The sequence below is a fragment of the Pogona vitticeps genome, chromosome 2 (assembly GCF_051106095.1).
Source record: "Pogona vitticeps strain Pit_001003342236 chromosome 2, PviZW2.1, whole genome shotgun sequence".
Lineage (NCBI taxonomy): Eukaryota > Metazoa > Chordata > Lepidosauria > Squamata > Agamidae > Pogona > Pogona vitticeps.
This window is the reverse complement of record NC_135784.1, coordinates 97,363,990-97,385,900: the sequence shown is the minus strand read 5'-3', so window position 1 is coordinate 97,385,900 and position 21,911 is coordinate 97,363,990. Positions and strand designations below refer to the sequence as shown.

At 43.2% G+C, this 21,911-nt stretch overlaps 1 protein-coding gene and 1 pseudogene across 2 annotated transcripts in view; one reads left to right on the top strand and one right to left on the bottom strand.

Moving 5' to 3' along the window:
• Positions 1–20,568, bottom strand: part of RASGEF1C (RasGEF domain family member 1C) — a 112,060-nt gene extending 91,492 nt beyond the window's left edge. For both annotated transcript variants that reach the window (XM_020782654.3, XM_072990099.2), the window contains exon 1: positions 20,405–20,568. In XM_020782654.3, coding sequence (XP_020638313.3) covers positions 20,405–20,425 — 21 coding nt within the window. In that variant the 5' untranslated portion in view covers positions 20,426–20,568. The remainder of the gene's footprint in view (positions 1–20,404) is intronic.
• LOC140705131 (U1 spliceosomal RNA) lies at positions 15,001–15,151 on the top strand (annotated as a pseudogene).
• Positions 20,569–21,911: the final 1,343 nt, after the last annotated feature.

Genomic DNA, 21,911 nt, shown 5'->3' with positions numbered 1-21,911 from the left:
TCGGAAGTAGTTTACCAAATTTATCTTCTTCTGGGGGCTCCCTAGAATTGTGCAGCTTGCCCAAGGTGGCACAGGCTGTCTCTTCTCCTTCCAACTATACTCTGGATTTGAACTCCCGAACTTTGGCTTCACAACCAGATACCTAACTCACTAAGCTATCCACCTTACCTTGCTTCAAATAACGGGCAGACTCTGAAGACAGCATATAAAGATGATCTCAACAGCTGGACAGGGTTATATAGGGACAGATAATCCACATCTCTGTTATGGAGATCTTCTACGTGATGTATGATGTTTCAGAACAATAGCTCCAGAGTCTAACTGCTCACCTTGACAGGTAATAGGTTTAAAGCCACTCTAATTGAAGAAATCAGGGCTGAAATCATCACCAAGTGCTCCTGATCACTGAGTGCTGTGGGTGATTGAGTGCTGCTTCACACGAAGCTCTGGCCAAAGGAAATGTCTTTTATCGCTCAGGTCTGTCACTCTCTTCTGCATCTTTTCCAGTTCCACAATGTCTTTTTCCACATTCTTTTGTGGCACAAAGAGTGCTTCCTTATACACTGGGCAATGTGCACATTTGTACGTAAGCCTTCACCTCGGGCCTTGCAGAATCCCATACAAAGTATCCCAAGTTGATCATAACATTATGTGGAATGTACATTCACTGGGATTATATAAAAGAATGTACTCCTGCTTTCTAAAGCAAGTGGGCCAATTATGTACCTAGACTATAGGCTCTCCTACCCAGAGGAGAAATATGCAGCATGATTTTTTTTTTCTGTAGGGTACAGAGCTTTGGCTAAACCTAGGTCCTCCTAGAAGCCATACAAGTTGCACCTTCTGAACAAGATATTTTCAAGGACATAACTCTTCTCACACCATCTGAAACAGTGCAACGTAATTCTTTCTATGAACACAGCCAGGACCAAGCTAAGGTGCTACTAGACTAAGGTGCTACTGAGCTAAGTTGCAGCATTGCAGTTTTCCACGCTTGGAGATGCTACATTGACTCCCTGGTCTTTAGTGTTTTCACAATATAGGCTACCAACTGCTGCTCCTGAGACAGTAGGGTCAGGTTCACATCTCTTGTGTTCTATACATTTCTTGATAAATATATACAGTGGTGCCTCGCATAACAATGTTAATTGGTTCCATTAAAAACATCGTTATGTGAAAACATTGTTAAGCGAAACACCATTTCCCATAGGAATGCATTGAAAACCGGTTAATCCGTTCCAATAGGACCCTATTCAATACATTTCAATGGTGAAAAAAAATCACCAAAAATTCAAAAAGACTCAGAACAAAGCCAAATTACTTTAACGAAGGTTTTATTAGGTGCACTAACGATTCCAAGCATTTTAAACATTTTTTAAACATTTTAGAATATTTTTAAAATAGCGAAAATAGGGCTGTCAAAAAAAACGTTAAGCGAAACAGGGGACCTAAAACTGTCATCGTTAAGTGAAGCAAGGTCCCAAACATCGTTATGCGAAAATTCCCCATAGGAAACATCGTTAGGTGAGGCGGCAAAATTTCCAACAAAGGCCATCGTTATGCGAATTCATCATTGAGCGAGGCACTTGTTAAGCAAGGCACCACTGTATTCTAATTGGATGCCTTGTGTCAACCTACTGTCCTCCAGCAACAAACGGCCAGACGGAGTGAAACAGCAGACCACTGCACCAAAATAAGCCTGCAGAAAGCAGCTAGGACTACGGTCTTACAGATATTCTCCCAACACAATGATTTTGATTTAGAAGCCATGTTTTAGGGTTAGCCTTCCCACTTCAGAACAAAACTTAAAATCACCACACATAATAAAAATAACATGACACACGTTTATGCTGTATGCTGGAACCAGAAGGAGCACAACACTGTGCAGTCTGATCTACTAAGGACCAACCAGCTAAAAATTTTATTTTATCTTTTATTTATGCAAATTATGTTATGTGATATGTTATATGTTATATGTTAAATTTTTATAGTGTGTGTTGTAAGCCACCTAGAGTGGTCACAATTGACTAGATAGGCGGGGTATAAATGAAATAAATAAATAAATAAATAAAAAAGCAGATAGATGAATTTCAGAGATGTGCCATTGTTTTCCCCTCTGTGTATATAGAGCTACAACTCCGAATGTATGTGGATTCCCTGGCAAGCAACTAGATCATTAGGTTCCACATTCCTGGCACTGATTTCTGGAGCAGGTGATACAGAAAGCTGGAGGTCAGGGGAAAATCTGCTCAAGCACCTGAGCAGCTGTTTTTTTAGAACTGGACGATTTTCTACAACCACTCAAAGAGTGGAAGTGTTTCAGCCCAGCAACAACGGATTTGACATTTTTTTCTAAGGCTCACACCTGTGTTATGTAAATGTAATAAAAGCTACAGGGAGTGCTAAATCAGAGCTGGAATAAATGTTTTCTATGCTGCTGCTGAAAATTATAGATTTTCACATAACAGTGGGACACCCAGCAGTGGACAAAGAGATGGACTAAGACTCAGGAGACCTGGGTTTGAATTTTTGCTCAACCATGGAAGTTCACTGGGTAAAACTACTCCTTAAATATTTCACATTATTTACAGTATTTGTTTGTTTGTTTTATTTATAGGTTACCTTTCTCCCAATAAGTACTATTAGAGTCACTATACATTACTTCCAACTTGATAGCATGTAACAGATATGAGCCGCCTAGAGTGGTCTTTTAGACCAGATGGGCGGGGTATAAATCAAATAAATAAATAAATAAATAAATAAATAAATAAATAAATAAATAAATAAATAAATAAATAAATAAATAAATATAAAGGAGATGTTAGAATTACACACTGGTGTTTATCATAGAATCATAGAATAATGAAGTTGGAAGGGGCCTATACAGCCATTGAGTCTAACCCCTATTCAATAAAGGAATACAAATCAAAGGATATCTGCCAGTTGGTAGTCTAAATTTCTCTTGAATGCCTCCAGTGTTAGAGCAATCACCACCTCTCCAGGTAAGTGATTGCATTGCCATACTGCTCTAACAGGAAGTTTTTCCTGATACTCAAAAGAAATCCGGCTTCCTGTAACTTCAGCCCGTTGTTTCGTGTCCTGCACTGAGATGATCAAGAACAGATCCTACCCCTCCTCTGAATAACAGCCTCTCAAGTACTGTAGTTGAAAAGTACTATCATATCTCCCCCCTGCCTTCTTTTCTCAAGGCTAAACATGCCAAGTTATTTCAGTTTTTCCTCATAGGACTTGGTTTCCAACCCCCTGATTAGTCTTGTTGCCCTCCTCTGAACTTGTACCAATTTCTCAGCATCCTTCTTGAAGTGTGGTGTCCAGAACTGGATACAGAACTCAGGACGAGGCCTAACTAGTGCCGAATAGAGAGGAACTAGTACCTCACAGGATTTGGAGACTACATTTTGGTTAATGCATCCTAAAACAGCATTTGCCTTTTTTATAGCCACATCACACTGTTGGCTCATATTCAGCTTGTGATCTACAATAATTCCAAGGTCCTTCTTGCTTGTAGTATTGCTGAGCCAGGCATCCCCCATCTTGTAACTGTGTGTTTGGTTTCTTTTTCCTAGGTGCAGTACTTTGCACCTAGGAACAAGAATTTTATTATGTTGTTTTCAGCCCAGTACTCCAGGCTATCCAGATCATTTTGAATTTTGTTTCTGTTTCCCAGGGTATTAGCTATATTCCACCCAATTTTGTGTCATCTGTAAATCTGATTAGCATTCCCTGCACCTTCTGATTCTGGTGATTAATAAAAATATTGAGGAACACAAGGCCTAGGACTGAGCCCTGGATTTGTTTAGTTTGACTGTGGTATTCAAGACCCAGGCCTTTGTCTACTATATCTGCTGGACTAGCCTCAGACATCTCACATCAGCATGTGCTTCGGGTAAAAGAAAAATTACCAAGTTCGGCTGTTCTCCTTGAAAACTCTAGGGATGTTCAAATGGGCATACTATGAGTCAGTGGCCAGTCCAGAAACAATGCAAAACCATGTGTATCTAAATTCTGATATGAAGCAGCAACAGGTCTAGTGAGCAGACGGAGCAGGTGTCACATCAACTCCCATTCACAACCTGAACTACAGCTCATCCTCAGTATCTTATGAAATATGAGAGCTGGAGTGGAGAAGTGTTATGTATTGCCTCTCCTGGCTTGTTATGCCACAAAATGCATACATTAGCTCAAGGGCACTAAGCTGCCTTAAGTCCCTTTGATGGAAGGTGTGACAACCTCAGACCTACTGGAGTATGCCACACTATAATTAAGCTGCCACCAACCATTCCCTATAAGGAGTCACACAGACCAGGAATGGATTTTTTACAAACAAAAGAACAAGGTTTATTTAAATAACAAACAGGGTAAATAAAAAGATCAAGTAAATAAGATACTGTAACGTGGCTTAGTCTCAATCATACATACAACAGTTTGGTTCACACAGAACACTTTAAAGTAAAGCACAGACCCTGAACCTATCAGTTCTGGCTACCTATAAAGAAACCTGAACCTATCAGGTAGGTACTAACTGACACACAGTTGTACTCAGTCTGACACACAGACTCCCACTCCAGCTTCTCCCCTAACTTCTCCACACAAGCTCCACATATATATACAGTACAGCTCCTCCCCCTGATGTCCCGCCTTCCACTCCCCATAGGATGGAACTTTCCCTCCAAACCCATGACAGACAGGTACCATCAGTGCTGTATGTAACACCTCCCCTCTTTATAACTTGTTTTGCAGGCGGAAAGCTAAAGTGCTTTTCTCCAAAAAAACAACCAGGGTCCAAAACATATAACAGTTAAACATTATCATACACAATCCCATACTTACCCTCTAGGTTTAACATATTACTTATGCATTTAACATGAACATTTACAATACATTAAGTTACCTTTATTAATACAAGCCAAGCATGTTTAATAAACAGGTTTATTTAACTTTTGGTCACCACCATATACATAGTCCATGTTTCTTCGCCGTCTTCATTCTTCGGGTCTTCTTGACAATGCGTCAGCAACACAGTTCATTGACCCTCTGACCACCTTCACTTCAAAGTCATAATCTTGCAGGTTTAAAGCCCACCTCATAAGTTTACTATTGTGGGTTTTCATTGTCTTTAACCACTGCAGTGGTGAGTGGTCAGTGCTCAGAACAAAATGTCTTCCCCAGATGTAAGGTTTGGCCTTCTGAATCGCGTATACTATGGCCAGGCATTCCTTTTCCACGGTTGCCAAATGTCTCTCACCTTTCTGGAGTTTCCTACTCAGGTAGGACACTGGATGCTGGTCACCATTTTCATCCTCCTGGCAAAGAACTGCTCCTACCCCGCTGTTAGACGCATCGGTGTAGATGATGAACTCCCGGTCGAAGTCTGGAGCACGCAGCACTGGATAATTGATGAGCGCCTCCTTCAACCTCCGGAACGCCTCCTCACAGTCGCTGGTCCACGGGATGCGGTCATCAGTCTTCTTCCGCGTCAGATCGGTCAGCGGAGTCGCTATCTCGCTAAACCTCGGGATGAACTTTCTGTAGTAGCCCACCAACCCAAGAAATGATTTGACTTTTTTCTTGGTTTTGGGTCTGGGCCAATCACGAACGGCTTCTATTTTGGCCTCTAGGGGTTTGATCACTCCTCCCCCTACTATGTGACCCAAGTATTTTATTTCTGGGCTACCCAGCTGCAGTTTGTTCTCTTTGCAGGGCCTAGGCCAAAGCACTTCCTCCCCTGGGTTAAAGTGCCTCTCCCTGGCTTTCTGGTCATACCAGGTTTTCTGTCTGACCTTCTGAGCTTGCAGGTTTTCTGCTGCTAGCTCTAGGTTTCTCTTTAGGTCATTCCTTAAAGAGTCTATATATGTCACAACATCTTGTGGGTCATCCTGGGTGATCTGTTCCCAATTTTGTTTGATTAAATCAAGTGGACCTTTCACCCTTCTCCCAAACAAAAGTTCAAACGGACTGAACCCGGTACTGGCTTGTGGCACTGATCAATAAGCAAACAAAAGGGATTGCAGCTTCTGGTCCCAATTGTTTGGATTCTCTGCCAAGTAAGCCCTAATCATGCGCATCAGAGTCCCATTGAACTTCTCCGTTAACCCATTACTTTCGGGGTGATAGGCAGTGGTTTCCTTGTGTCTAATTCCACAGATTTGCCATAACCGTTTCATGAGCTTTGATGTAAACGATGTGCCCAAATCTGTGATTATTTCTGAGGCAAATCCCATCCTGGACATATACCCCACCAAGGCATCTGCCACTGTGTTAGTTTCGATGTTAGTCAAGGGAATGGCTTCAGGGTACCTCGTGGCATGGTCCACAATGGTGAGAATGAACCTGTTCCCCCTCTTTGTGGCCTTGGGCAAAGGTCCCACAATATCCACTCCTATACATTTGAACGGGGTGTCAATCACAGGCAAAGGGCACAACTTCGCTTTGGTCCTGTCACGGTTATTCCCCTGCCTCTGACACACATCACATTGTTTACAGAACTCCTTGATCTGCTTCCCTATTTCAGGCCAGTAAAAATTTTGTGTGATTCTCTGCTGTGTTTTGTTCACCCCTAAGTGCGCAGCAAACATGTCAGAGTGCCCCCTTTGTAAGATCATGGGGCGATACTTTTCAGGTACCACTAGCTGACTTCTGATCCCATCTCCCCCTTTTGAGATATTCATCAGGGTCTCTCTATATAAAATTCCCTTTTTCTCTCGAAATCTCGCTGGGGTTTCAGGTGTTAACTGGGTGTCTGTCACCTGTTCAAAACACTTTTGGAGAGTGGCGTCTGCCTTTTGCTCTTGGCCAAATTTGCTCTCTGTGGTTAAAGTTTCCACCACAGCTTCGGAGCTACCCTCATCTGCTTCCGTCTCGGGCTCGACAGTACCCCCCTGAACTGTCCCCGTGGTAGCTTGTGAGCGTGTAATCACTAGCACCCGTTTCACATGTTCAGCCAGGTCATTTCCCACGAGCACGGCTGCTGGCAGAGTCGATGAAATCGCTAGCCGCCAAACTCCCCTCCAGCCTTGAAAGCTCACAGGTACCTCAGCTACTGGCAGTGAGATCACCTGTCCCTCAATCCCTGCCACCTTTAGGCTCTCATTTGGGATTATATACTCCCTAGGAATAATATCTGGATGGCACAGGGTCACCTGGGAACAAGTATCCCGCAGCCCCCGATACTGATGGTCAAGTATCCCTACGTCCACCCCTGCGGTCTGAAACAACTGCGAATCTGTCCTCACTCGTAAGCAGCGCTTGACCTCCACAAGAGGACCATTTTCCCCAGCCTGATCAGCAGATGTAACTGTTCCAGATTGAGTAGCCATGGTAACAGGCTCCCTCAGTGGCAAGGAGCTTTGCTCTTTCTGGACACAGAACACAGCTTTTGGCTTGGTTCCACTCAAATCATGAGGCAAATTTCCCTTTAGCTGCTTTAATTTCTCACACTCTGAGATTAGATGGCCCTTTCCTTGACAGAAATAACATTTTCTGCTGTATTTTGAGTCTTTCTCATCTGGTTTTGGTTTTCCCTCCAAAATCTGAGGTCTTGGTGGTTTCATGTCTGAGGGCTTCCCTTCAACATGGGCCCCTCCCCCTTGCTGGTTTTTCCCTGGTCCCTGAGAGTACTTGCTGTAGGTTTCTTTGGGTTTACCTATCGATTTCCCCTCAGCACCTAAGGGCTTTCTTATTTGGTAAATAAAATCTGCGATCTCTGCCGCCTCTGTCACAGATTTCGGTTTCCTCTCCCTCACCTGGAACTTCAGTTCCCCATGCAGGACTGAATAAAACTGTTCCAGCGCTATCAGGTCTTTGAGCTGCTGGAAGGTCTCTGTCCCCTCCTGAGACAGCCATTTCTCTAGCAACCTCACCAGTTGGGCCCCCACTTGGGTAAAAGTCTGCTCTGGTTTCTTTGTGAGTGACCTGAATCTTTGCCTCAGCTGTTCCGCATTTATCCCATGTCTGGCAAACACCAGTTTTTTAAACTCAGCGAAATCTTTCAGCAGTTCCACTGGCATCTCTGCATAGACTTCTGCCAGGCTGCCACTGATTAAAGATCGCATAATGGTCATCTTCTCAGTTTCCCTTACTGAGAAGTCCACAAACGCTCTTTCCACGAGGGAAAAGAACACCTCAGGGCAATCTCCCTTGTGGTACACAGGGAATTTCTTCAGGTCAGTTTTAGACAGTTGGCCCACCTCAGAATCTCTATTGTTATTATTGTTCTGGTTCATCATTTCCAATTTTCTTAACTCAAACGCCATCCTTTCCTTTTCCAGAGCAATTTTCTCTCTCTCCCATTCAAATTGTCTTTGCCTCTCCCTTTCCTGTTTCTCTTCCTTTTCCCTTTCAAACGCCATTCTTTCTCTCTCTAATCTTTCCTCCATTTCCCTCACCCTCAGTTCATGCTGTTGGGCTAGGAGCATTTTTCTGAGTTCTGGGTCCTGTTCTCCCGTGCTCTCATCCTGCACTGAGCCAAATTCTTCCTCAGAACCTTGGTCTACCTGTGGGTCTCTCACTTCACCCATTTCTGCCATTTGGCTTCGAGTCAAGGGCATAATCCCCCCCCAGAACAGGCTGCCTTCAAAAGTCAAGCCTCAAAATAAAGCGACAACTTTTTTCCTTTTGCCTCAGAAACAGCCTTCTATAGATTGCTGCTGTTCCTTCAGCACTAACTTGCAACTGTTGCCAGGCAGAATCCACCCCCTCTGCTAGGCCTCTCAGCAGACAGGCTAGATCACTGTTACTTCACACAGCTTTGCCTCAGCCTTTTCCCGCCAAAACAGGTTGCCTCAGAGCTCCCTAATCTAGTCCCACCAATCCGAGTGTGCACGTTCTTCCACTAGCCTACCTCCCCGTGAGGTAAGCCTAGAAGATTACCTACGCGCCCTCAGATTGTCCCTGACTAGACCCCCCTTGCTCTGGGCACACTTGCCAAGGCTTTGCTGGACCACTGGACAACTGGACTAGTCGTATCCCACACGCTGGACACCAATCAATGTGACAACCCCAGACCTACTGGAGTATGCCACACTATAATTAAGCTGCCACCAACCATTCCCTATAAGGAGTCACACAGACCAGGAATGGATTTTTTACAAACAAAAGAACAAGGTTTATTTAAATAACAAACAGGGTAAATAAAAAGATCAAGTAAATAAGATACTGTAACGTGGCTTAGTCTCAATCATACATACAACAGTTTGGTTCACACAGAACACTTTAAAGTAAAGCACAGACCCTGAACCTATCAGTTCTGGCTACCTATAAAGAAACCTGAACCTATCAGGTAGGTACTAACTGACACACAGTTGTACTCAGTCTGACACACAGACTCCCACTCCAGCTTCTCCCCTAACTTCTCCACACAAGCTCCACATATATATACAGTACAGCTCCTCCCCCTGATGTCCCGCCTTCCACTCCCCATAGGATGGAACTTTCCCTCCAAACCCATGACAGACAGGTACCATCAGTGCTGTATGGAAGGAAACCAGGATATTAACTGATTGGTTGACAAAGTGAGTGAGTGAGTGAGTGAGTGAGTGAGTGAGTGAGTGAGTGAGTGAGTGAGTGAGTGAGTGAGTGAGTGAGTGACTGAATGAATGAATGACTGAATGAATGAATTAATGAATGAGCAGGGGGATGGACTCAATAGGCCCCTTCAAACTCCATCATTCTATGATTCTATGATTTCCTTTCTGAAATGCAGCTAATGGATAGCTACACAGCTTTCTCTCCATTAACTTTTTCTTATTAAAGCTATTATGTGGCCTCTTCTCCATCACAGATGTTGAAAAGCTTCTGTTATTCTAGTCCATCTTATTTCAGAGTACAGTTGGAGGGCCAGTTAGTATAGTGGTCAAGCTGTGTCCCACTAGATGCAGTTAGATGGCTACTCCCATCACCCATTACTATTGCGTATACTGACTAGGACATAAACTACACAAGATGTTTAGCTTGCTTTTATAAACTGATATCATGTTAAGCCTCTAGACATATGATTGCTATTTACAGGAGTTCAGCTTCTAAATATTTTTTAAAATGTCACATTTTTTTATCCTATGACTGATAAAAGTTGCATTCCAACAATATATGTGGGTCTACAAGGTGCAGTTCTAAAAAGCAAAGTGAAAGCTGCTCTGAAAGCACTAGGAAGAAATAAATGACCTGGGATAGATGGTATTTACTACAGAACTGTTTCGAGTCACAGACTGAATCTGTCAAAATCCTAACAAGGATATGCTGACAAACATGAAAGACAAAACAGTGGCCTACAAACTGAAAATGCTTGATATACATACCAATCCCTAAGAAAAGAGGTCTCAAGGACTGTAGTAACTATAGGACTATTGCTTTAATTTGTCATGCAAGCAAAGCGATGCTCAAGGTATTGCAACAAAAGCTTTTACCTTACATGCAATGAGAAATGTATGATATTCAAGCTGGACTACAAAAAGAAAGAGGCACCCAAGATCATATTGCAAATATCTGCTGGCTACTGGACAGCACCAAAATATTTCTGAAGATCAGTCTATGCTTTATAAACTACAGCAAAGCCTTTAAATTAGTGGTTCCCAATCTTTTTCAAGTTGCAATACCCTTTTATAATAACTAAATAACATGCAACACCCCACCATGTTTGCATAAAAAGGCATGTTTAATGGGGTAAAGTCATCTGTTTTCAGAAAGAAAAGGTTTCTTTCTCCCCCAAAGGCCTATTTTCACACATAAAAATACATGCTAGCTTTAATATCTGGCTCCAAAATATAAAGGAAGAAATTATTTAACAATTTAAATGTTTAATTTAAATTGTTAAACAATTATTTAACAAGTCTTATAACACATGGTAGTCCATGGCCTTCCCTGAAAACACTTATGGGAAGCCCCCAGGTTGGGAAACACTGGTGTAAATCATGAGAAACTACGGGTTGTTCTGAAAGAAATGGGTGTACCCTAGCACTTGATTGAGATTTTTTTAATACTGTGGTCCAATCATTAATCAAAATAGAGAGTGCAACCAAGAAATCATAAAAAGGCTGAGACTAGGAAGGGTAGCAATCAAGGTTCCCATTAAGCTGGATGTGCATGCACATAACTCTGCTTCCCTCCACGCAGCTGTCTTCCTCCTCCATGTAGCAATTGTGTTAGGTTCCAGTTGTGATGAAACCCAGCACACGGACGGAGGTTCACCCCTGTGCACACAGGGGTGGAGTCGCTCATAAGAGAGGCAGAGACCTGCCCAGCAGGGCTGAAAAATAGAGGGTACTGTACGTCAGTAGCAATGAAGGAATAGAAAAGATCATCACGTGGAACGAAATGTGTCCCTGGAGATGATGTCCAGGACCATCCACACTCTTGTATTTCTGATCACCAGTGAGAAAGCTAGACACTTAAGACAGCTGAAAGGGAAGGGGGGATGATTTATTTGAAATATGGTGCTGGCAAATAGACTGGACTGCCAGGGAGGTGAACAAGTAGGTCTTAGATCAAATCAAGCCTGAACTATCTGGAAACAAAAATGTCGAGAATACAAAAATGTCCTACTTTGGGCACATCATGAGAAGGCAGGATTCTCCAGAAAAGACAATCATGCTGGGAAAGATGGAAGGCAGCAGGAAAAAAAGGAAGCCCAGATATGAGCTGGACTGACTCCCTAAAGAAAACCACAGGTTTGAGTTTATAAAAGCTGAGCGGGACAGTCGAGGACAGGACATTCTGGAGATCACACATTCACAGGGTCACTATAAGTCAGAGGTGACTTGAAAGCACATAACAACAACAACAACAACAACACTAACAACAACACTAACAACAACACTAACAACAACAACAACAACAACAACAACAACAACAACAACAACAACAACAACAACAACAACAACAAGGTGTTCCCTCTGGTGTAGTGATAGTGTTATTTGGGGGAAGGAGCCTTGCAGCCAGTAACTTTCAGCAGCTTTTGGCCATAGATGGCCTCCTAATTCTGCATTTTACCTGACTTCCCACAATTTGACAAGTCACATAGTTCAACTTTCACGGCACAAACAGGATGAGATAACCAGAAAGTCTCGGTCTTCATTGCTGGTTCTGAATGTCATTCTCAGAAGCAGTTCTTAGCCTTTGGTGGAATTCAGAGGAAAACTACTGGCTTACTTGCATTTTGTGAAGCACCCCATTTTCTGAGATTACAGGTACCACATGAGAAAGTACTAGAAAATCTTCCAAAATAGTTTTATCAAATTCAACTGCAAATTGTGGGAAAAGCATCACATACCCCATTTTGTTGGCTGCCTTGTAATGTGACCATTTGGAGTAACTTTCTACATAATTATCACTGCACAAGAGTGCAGCAATTTTATTGTGCATCATAGCAAATCATTATTCTACACAGCAATTCTATAAATAGGGGCAGCCCAAACATAAAATATAACTTCGAAACTGGACTTTGGATCAGCACCACATATGGCACAGGTGTAGCAGACAGTCTCCCCGAGCAGTGTTCCAAATTTAAGGAAGTTCGGGCACAGTGTTTTTGAGTAATTATTTTTAAAAAGTAAAACTACATTACCACCCCCCCCATATGCAGAAACAAGTGATCTTAATGGGGGTACATCATAATCAGTGGTAAAACAACACTGATTAAAGACAAAGTGTCACTGATTGAATGCAAATTACTAGTGATTAAACATGATTTTGGCATGCGTACAACTTGCAATGTATTTCTGTGTATCCCAAAATCACCCAAGGAAGTCTTTAATTAGTAGCAATTTGCCAAAGCTGATGACATCATCACAGTTGAGCATGTGGAACTGTGCAACAGGATTTCAATCACTTTAAGCATGATTTTGTCGTCAGAAAAATTCAGGTCATAATTTGTATACAGAGAATATTTTATATTAAAACATAAGATTTTTTCCTTAGCCAGCATTTTGTGTTAATAAGTCCCACAGGGTAATTATACATTCCATTTAATTTTTTGTAAAAAAAAATCTGTCCTATCACAGCAGTCTTATTTTGTTGAGCAATGTTCCTTGGCAAATCAATATTAACAATATACCGTATGTATTTTTTGCTCCATAAGATGCACCGGACCTTAAGACGCACTTAATTTTTAGAGGAGGAACACAGGGAAAATATATTCTGAACCAAATAGTGTAATAAAATATTTAATAAACTATAACAGAAAAAACATTTGAACCATGTAAAGTGAACAGCAGTCAACAGTGGCATTAATATAGACCAGTGGTTCTTAACGTGGGCGATAATGCCCCCCAGGGGGCGATTTCATTTTTCATGGGGGCGGTAGAACGAAAAGGGGCGGCGTGGGGGCGATGGAGCAGAAAGGGGGCGGTAGGGGGGCTCTGGAGCAAGCCAAACCTGTTGAGATGGCTGCAGCCTTTTTACAGTGTGCATGAATATATATTTTCCTCCAATCTTAATTCAGTTTCAGAGTTTTTGTCTTGAAATTTTTACTTCCTGCATTGTGGTTTGTTTTTATGCCCTTTTTATATTTCTTTTTGCGTATTAAAATTCGCTTGCAACTAAATCATTAAATGTTACATTTTTGGGGAATTTCATTTTCTTGTAATTGAATTTTGTTTTCAGGGGTCATTGGATTTAAGTGTAATAAATAAATAAATAAATAAATAAATAAATAAATAAATAAATAAATAAATAAATAAATAAATAAATAAATAAATAAGATATCATCACCGCGTGGAGGGGGGCAATGATAACTTCCTCAATGGCTCAAGGGGGCGTTTCTTTCAAAAAGGTTAAGAACCACTGATATAGACCATTATCAGCCAGTGATAAGACCTATACCACTCTACCTATATTTTACATTTCCTTTCATCCACCTCCTCCCCATGCTTATAGAAATGTCTCAATGACAGATGAGATTGTTGTGCAACTCTGCTCAGCTACAGCTCAAGCTTATGTTAAGTTAGAAATGGTATGTCTGATTTGGCAATGCATTGAGAGGTCCCTTTTAGTTGTGTGGAGAATAAATAGTGGAATTAAACTATTTAACAGCTGGTTTTCCTTATTTACTTTAGGTTATGCAAAAGAACAGCAACACAAAGCTTAACCCAATCCCATTCACCAGCAGTAGCACATGCTCAGCATAAGACCAAATCTCCATTTTCTGACATAATTGAATGTTTATGGCATGCAAGGCACAACAGGTTAGGCCACACAAAGCCATGAACAATGTTCTTGACGAGCCAAAAAAACTGAATACAAACTATAGTAGCTGAAATCAGGAAGCAGGTACTGTAATCCAGTTAGAAGTCATGAAATCACTTACCAGGTACTGTAGACTGAGCCTTGCTCTTCACAATGCCTTGGTAGACCCCAGAACAGCCAAAAAAGAGCCCCAAACAGCTAAAAGCCAGCAGGCACCCGGCAGACGGCAGCCATTTTGTGCTCTTCTCCGCTCCTGCTCCTGCTCCTTCCCCCTCGCCTCTCCCCATCTAACAGCTGATCAGCACTGGTCTGAAAGGCTTTGCAGGCAGCTTTTAAAGCAAGTACCCCTATGCACGTTTCTACACAAGCAGGTTTCAGCTCAAACAGAGCACCTTTTCACCCAAACACAGTTTAACCCAAAACAAGCAGCTTTTAAACTACATTGTACATTTTAAAACAACAATACCAGGCAGTCCTAGGTCTCTCTCCCAGCAATCTAACTGCTTGGACTAGCAAGGAAGCAGACAAGCAGCCTCTTCACTAACTGAAAGTTTGAATTTCCCCGCTTTCCCTGCCTTCCCCGCATATTAGGTATGCTAATATCTGTGCACTGGAGGATTGTGGAACATTCCAGCCCCTGATGGGGGTCCTGTGGGCCACCCCAAAACACTGAGTAAGTCTCTTGGCCTCTTTCATGACTGGGGCTGTGCAGCCCTGCTCTGATCAGGAAGTGCAGCCGGGGGGGTCACCATGCCTTTGGGGGATACGGCACAGAAAGGGGAAGAATTTTCAGGGGCCATTCCAACAGATACCTGGCAGGGGAGATACCATTATTATAAAAGTGGTTTTCCCAGGGTAAGGCTCATCTATTGCACTCTGGATGTGCTGACCCCTGTGATTTCCCCAAATGTGGGAAAATCAACTGCCTAAGTAGGGGACTGTGTGGTTTCCCCTGGTCTTTCTAGAATTACTCTTTCCCCTTTCGTCCTTGGCTGTTTTCATTGCCTGCTGCCATAGGCCTGTTAGCCTTGCTGGTTTTCCAGATGGGCTGCAAGAAGATGATCCTGGAAAGCCAGCAGTGCAGAATGGTGAGGTCCAAACAGCAAGCAGTCTTTGGTGCAAGTTCAGAGGCCTCCTAGCATGGCAGTGGGAGGCTTCTGGGTGGTGGTGGCTGAACCCTTTTTTACTGTATTCGCTCCATAAGACGCACATATTTCCCCCCCCACTTTTTTGGGGGGGGGGAATTGTGTCTTATGGAGCAAAAAATACAGTAAACAGAAAGCTGGGTTCTAGCTATGGCTTTAGCACTGTATCATTTTAAAAAGGCAAACATATGAAGAAAACCTGTAGCAATTAATGGACCAAAAAAGAAAAATGGATTGCAGCTATAGTTTAACACAATTTATGTAAGGAAACACCATGCATAACCACTGAATAACTAAAAACAATGACCAACTCTCAGAATGAATTGCTTATAACTCTTTGTAGTACTGTTACTTAGTATATTCCTGTTTAGTTTATTCTTAAAGCTTTTCTTTAACCCTTGTTAATTACATTTCCTTAATTTGATTCAACAAGACTAAAAATCGTTGCAACAGAAGACTGAAGATGTTCAGCTTGTTGGAAAAATAAAATGTGATGGTTTGAAAATCTCATTTACTGCATTTTTTCAGCAATATATATATATATTTGACAATTTTTATTATTATTATTATTATTATTATTATTATTATTATTATTATTATTATTATTGATGATGATGATGATGATGATGATGATGATGATGATGATGATGATGATGTGATAAAGAGGCCTGTGGTCCACAACATCATCAGATGTTACAGCAATAAATATCCAACTCTACAACATTCAGCTGTCATCCAGCTGACAAGCTGCACACAAACAAAACAGCCTGCCTTATACCATTTTGGAGCAGTGATCCAGCTAGCCCAATACAATCTCCTCTCACTAGAAGTGGCTGTCTTGGTTCTCAGTCTTTTCCCATCACTTTGCTACTTGGAGATGCCAAGGATTCAAATTCAGGACATATGTGCATTCAAAACTTCTGCTGTGCTAATGGAGCCCTGGTCCCTCTCCAGACCTAGTCATAGTTTTCCATAGAGAACAATACCTTGCAGAGATGGTCACAAAGCAAAAAGGTAAGGTAAAGGTTCCCCTTGACATTTTCAGTCCAGTCGTGTCCGACTCTAGGGGGCGGTGCTCATCCCATTATCAAGCCGTAGAGCCAGCGCCAGTACGAAGACAGTTTCTGTTGTCACATGGCCAGCGTGACTAGGGAACGCCATTTTACCTTCCCACCAAGGTGGTACCTATTTATCTACTCGCATTTACATGCTTTCGAACTGCTAGGTTGGCGAGGAGCTGGGACAAAGCAACGGGAGCTCACTCCGTCGTGTGGATTCGATCTTACGACCGCTGGTCTACTGACCCTGCAGCACAGGCTTCTGCGGTTTAGCCTGCAGCGCCACAACGTCTCTTGCAAAGGACTCAGCATATGATTATTCTTCTCATCTTCTGACTCAATGCTAGCAAAATAACAACCTGCCATTCCCATGCAATTTTAGACACCATATTTCCAAGCAGGATAGGCATCTACCAACGTACAAAACATCTGTCAAATGGGTTGGTGGTGGAATTCCAGTTCCTCCTGGAAATCAGCTGAGCAGATATAATTTCTCAAGAGACCTGTTCCGAAAAGTGCAGGAGAAAAATGCACACAAGAACCATCAACCAGGTGGTCCATTGAGAAGAAGGCCAGTGCCCTGTAGCCATGGAAGATGGAATTATATCCCCCTAGTTGAAGAGAAAAGGGTGGAGCCTTGGAAAGTGATTACTGAATGAAGCATAAAAGAGGTCTTACAACCATCAGTGGGGGAAAAAACCCTTCTAATGGGAGCTAATGTTGCTGTCTATGGGCACCCCATATCAGGCTGAACATGACATGTCTTCTTCCCACTGCAATTATATGTAGTAGTGCTGCGGGTGGAGAGTGACTCTTACTTCTCCCTCATTCTATTGATTCTGCCTGGTATCACTGCGATGGGAACAAAGCTAAAGTACATGGCCTACTCAGAGGCAAATGGAATGGAGAAAAATGACATTTATTCCCATCTGTATAGGACTACAATCCAATTCCTTTATTTGGGAGTGAGCTCTACTGAAGCTAAACATCCTTGATAAAGATGCATAGGATTGCAATGTAATAATGTTCACCTATCACTGACAATCTGTGGAAGTTACTATCACGGGAACATTTCTTACATTGATCCTTATGGGTAAAGCCATCAAATGGCACCCAGTAGAGTACGTAAGGTTCAGACTCCTCTTCTACTTGGACAGATAGGAACATGACATTTCATGCATCCATACAATTTTAAAAAATCACCATTACCTTAAAGAGGTCAGCAAAACCATTCCACATTGACATCAAAAGGCAGGAGCTTGGCCTAAAACTTAATTGACTAAATCACTGTAGTACCAAAACTGAACAAGGATCATCCTTCATATCTAAGCTGCCTTGGGTTCTTTTTAAAGAGAAAGGTGGGATAAAAATATGTTAAATAAATAAATATTTTAAATGAAAGGGAGAGAGAGAGAGAGAGAGAGAGAGAGAGAGAGAGAGAGATCCTATTTTTGGACTTAAAAGAAGAAAATGCCCAATTAAGAAAAAGAACTGAACTTTAAATACTAGTGCCACCTTAGCCCTTGCCTAGACATCAATACACAACAGTTATATGGCATTTATCCAACAAAGGCTCAAGAAATGAAAGAACACTAACTGAATCATTCGATCCATCTAAGCACTTATATTATGGGTGGAGTAGAAATTTCACTTCCAATCTTACTGTATAACTCATAATCCCTCTGGCATTCTGCACTGGGTTGTGAGAATGTTTTTGCATAGCTATGTGTTTGTATTCGTTGCTCATTTTCCCAAAATGTATATATATATATATTTGCATATATTCTTCCATGGACTTAAGTATTGTGTGCATTTTTCAAAGGTATGAGTTTCTAGCACTTTTTAAAGTATGTGTGTTGTTTGTGTGCATTCCTCACTTCTAAATGGACTGCAAGCCTTTATGGTGTTTGGTTTTTCCAAGGAAACAAGTGATTCCTTCTATTGCTGGTCAAGGAAAATAGATCTTTCCAAGTGCAAATGAAGATGCAATACAATTCCCTTCTATCCATAGTTTCTATACAGGTATCTCATGTGATCCCACTTCATTCACATCACGTTTAACATTGCTGTTGGCTATATGCTTTCAGTATGCAGGACACAGAATTAAACTACCGTAATCCCTAAGAATATATGGCAGTTGCTCCATTGCAGTGTTAATTACTGCAGCTGCAGATCTGCTAGTATTAAGTTTAACTTTGACAGAATAGCTCATATAGAACCCATACTATACCAAACAATTATAAAAAAATAATATGGTAAACAATAACATACCTAGGGTTGATTGTTTTTTTTAAACAGACATTGTCTCAAACACTTCACAAGTAGATTATTCTACAGTTTAATATCCTGAAATTTCACATTTAAAAACAATCAGCTGTCCCCAACCCAGATCCTGGTTTTAAGGTTTATGATTCCACAACAGCTGGATCAAGCTGAAACCATTTTTGCTTCTAGAAAACTACGCCTGAAGTGAAATTGTTCATGTCTTAATTTAGCTTCAAAAATGTTTCAAAGATGATTTATAAGATCTTCATAACTCTGATCTGCAGAGGAAATCTGCTGTCTTAGTGGAAAATGCCTCTCTATGTCTGATACTGCCATTAAGACATCACAGGGATACATTATGTGCAATCCTAACAAAAGGTCTACACAGGTGTAAGTCCTCCTATATCCAATAGGACTCACCACCACCTCAGCTAAGTGTGTATAGCACTACAATTTAAAGATAACATTTACTCTTATGTTGAGCGTCATTTCATTTTCCTTGTAGCACATGCCTGATTATGCTAACATCACTCATACCCACGGCATAATAATACAGAAGCTAGACTACACTGTATTTACTTCCACGTAATACAATTAGAAGCAGGGTGCCAAAGAGAATCAGGGAAAAGTGCAGGCACTGATAAATATAACTTCATGCAAGCTTGTCTGGAAACAAGCCACGCTGAACCCAGTGGATTTGACTCCCAAGTAGACCTACAAAGGAGGAGACTGCCTGTTTGGCAGATGAAGAGTTCAGAACCAAAAATCACAGCACTACTCAGCTGAAGTAAATGGAAAAAGAGCATTCTTGCCAGTTGTAGTAAACTGTAACACTTCAAAAATAAAGGACAGCTCTTTAAAAAAAGGGGGGAGTGAGGGCAGAAAAGTGGGAATCTACAACTTTCCATTTTACACAGCAATAAGAATAAGCGATAATCCAACTTCAGCAACTTAAGAAATTGATTCCCTGCCCCTTTGATTTAACTTAATTCAATAAACGTTAGGGAGATTTCCTGGTCACATACAGTTCAGAAAGGGGGGGGGGAGTTCCCATCACTTTCCACAGGATTCCTCATTAATCACGGACGACCTCCTCCTCTTCCTTCCCCCCAGCGAACAAGCCCCGTTGGCGCGCCTTTCCTAAGCCACTTCGGGCGGCCAAACATCAATCGATGGGGAAGTGCATTATTAAATTAAAAGTTTTGCCGCTGAGTAATGGCAGAGAAGGCGAAAGGGCCCCGTGGTCGCCTGGTTGAAAAACCGCGGTATAGGTGCCAATCCTGGTCCTGACGCTATTTCCACGTCCCCCGGCCTTGCGACCAACGTGTGCCCGCCCAAACCCCTGCAAGGTGCATCCACGGCCGAAGGCTGGCACCCCGGCGATGCCGTGCATTCATGCCATGCCCACCCACAAAGGGAGCCAGCGCCGCTGGGGGGGGGGGAGAGAGACACAAAACCCACCGGGAAGCCCCGCAGCCTCCCTTGCCGAGCACCTCCCCTTCCTTAAAAAAGCAGGCAAGTGACGAAACGTTTGCAGCTGCTCGCCACCGGAGTTTCCAGCCGGCCCGGCTGCCTGCCCTGATGGCCCCCGAGAGCGGGAGGCACGGGAGGTGCGCGCGCCGGGCTGGGGAGTAAGCGGCGTGCCCACACACAGGTATGCGGAGAGAGGGGGACCTTCCCGTCGGAGGCTCACCCGCTTTCTCCGCCCCTCCTGCTGAAAAAGGCTGCCTCTCTACTCACCCGCGCTAGGCATTCCTCCATCGCCCGTGCCCAGCCATCGAGCTCGCCAGTTACGTCCCAGCTCCGGTTAAAAATCCCCGGCGGATCTCATCCTTGGCACACTACTCTCCGGCGCCCTCCCCTCTTCTCCTGCCAACCAGGTGCCCAGGTGTTCCGCTCCCTGATGGCGCCCGCCTTGCCCAGGGATGCCTACATCCGCTTCACACCAAGCGGCCGTCCGCGGCTGCTGCTGCTGCCCCCGCAAGCTCGGCGTCCGCCCGCCTCGCGTGCCGCACCTCGCCAGCCCGACCAACCCGGAGCCAAAAAAAAAAAAAAGAGGTCCGCACAGCGCCGCCTACCCGCTGCGCGCGGAGGCGGTGCGGGAGGGGAACGAGGTCTTCCCTTCCCGAAGCCTTGCGAGAACGGCCTCCGCGGCGCAAAGGGAGAGCGGCGTGTGGCAGCTCCCGCGCGGGGCACGTGCTGAGGCCGGCCGTGGGCAGCTGCGCCGCCAATTGGGGCGGGGCGCGGTGGGAGCCTGGGCGGACAGTTGCAGGGCCCGCGCAAGGCGCTTGCCTGCCTGCTTGCCGCCGCCCCCCCCCCGCGCTTTTGTCCCATTTTCGCCGAGCCAGGGCTGGCGGTGGCAGGCAGGGTGTGCTTTGAGGGCTGGCGCTTGACTGCAGTGTCTCGCCAAACGCTTGTCACAGGAGCCGGCCCTGAGGCAAACACGCGTGGCGGGGGGCCACACCGGGGCCCCGTTGCTCTAGGCGTGAGCCCAGCTACTGTTGTGGGTGCCCCCCCCACACACACACATTCTGGGGGAAATAAAAAAAGTGGGAAAGACACCCGTGACAAATTCCATATTGCTTTTACTATACGGTTGCACATGCAGCGGCTCGGAGAGGAAACTCATTAAAAGACTTTTCGCCTACCCTTATAAACTGGGGGGGGGGTGCAGCCGGTGGGTTTGGTTTTTTTCTCCCGCCAAAGAGGTATTATGGATTAACTCTTGTATCCACATCTGAATTGTGTCAGAGATTTCATGTCGCTTACACATTGATTCAGTTTCCTGTACATGTTTACACATTCTACACAAGACGACTACGCCACACTTCGACGGCCTCTATCCGTTTCCTATCCCCTTCTTTATGCCCATTGTAATTTGTTTAACTCACTTGCTCTGATGGCAGCCTCGCCACCTCACCTCAGGTATAATTTTATATGTGGGTTGGCTCACCTACCTGGTATGTAGTAGTAGTAGCAGCAGCAGCAGCAGCAGCAGCAGCAGCAGCAGCAATAATAATAATAATAATAATAATAATAATAATAATAATAATAATAATAATAATAATAATAATAATAATAATAATAATAATAATAATTATTATTTTTAAAAAGTTGGAAATACATGCTATTAGTTGCAGCCATGTAACTCCTCCTGCATTAATTTCAGTACCATTTTAATGCCGGCTGAGAAGTTGTTGCTTTTTTCCCCCCTCACACACCAAGTCATCCAACTGCTGTGTTACTG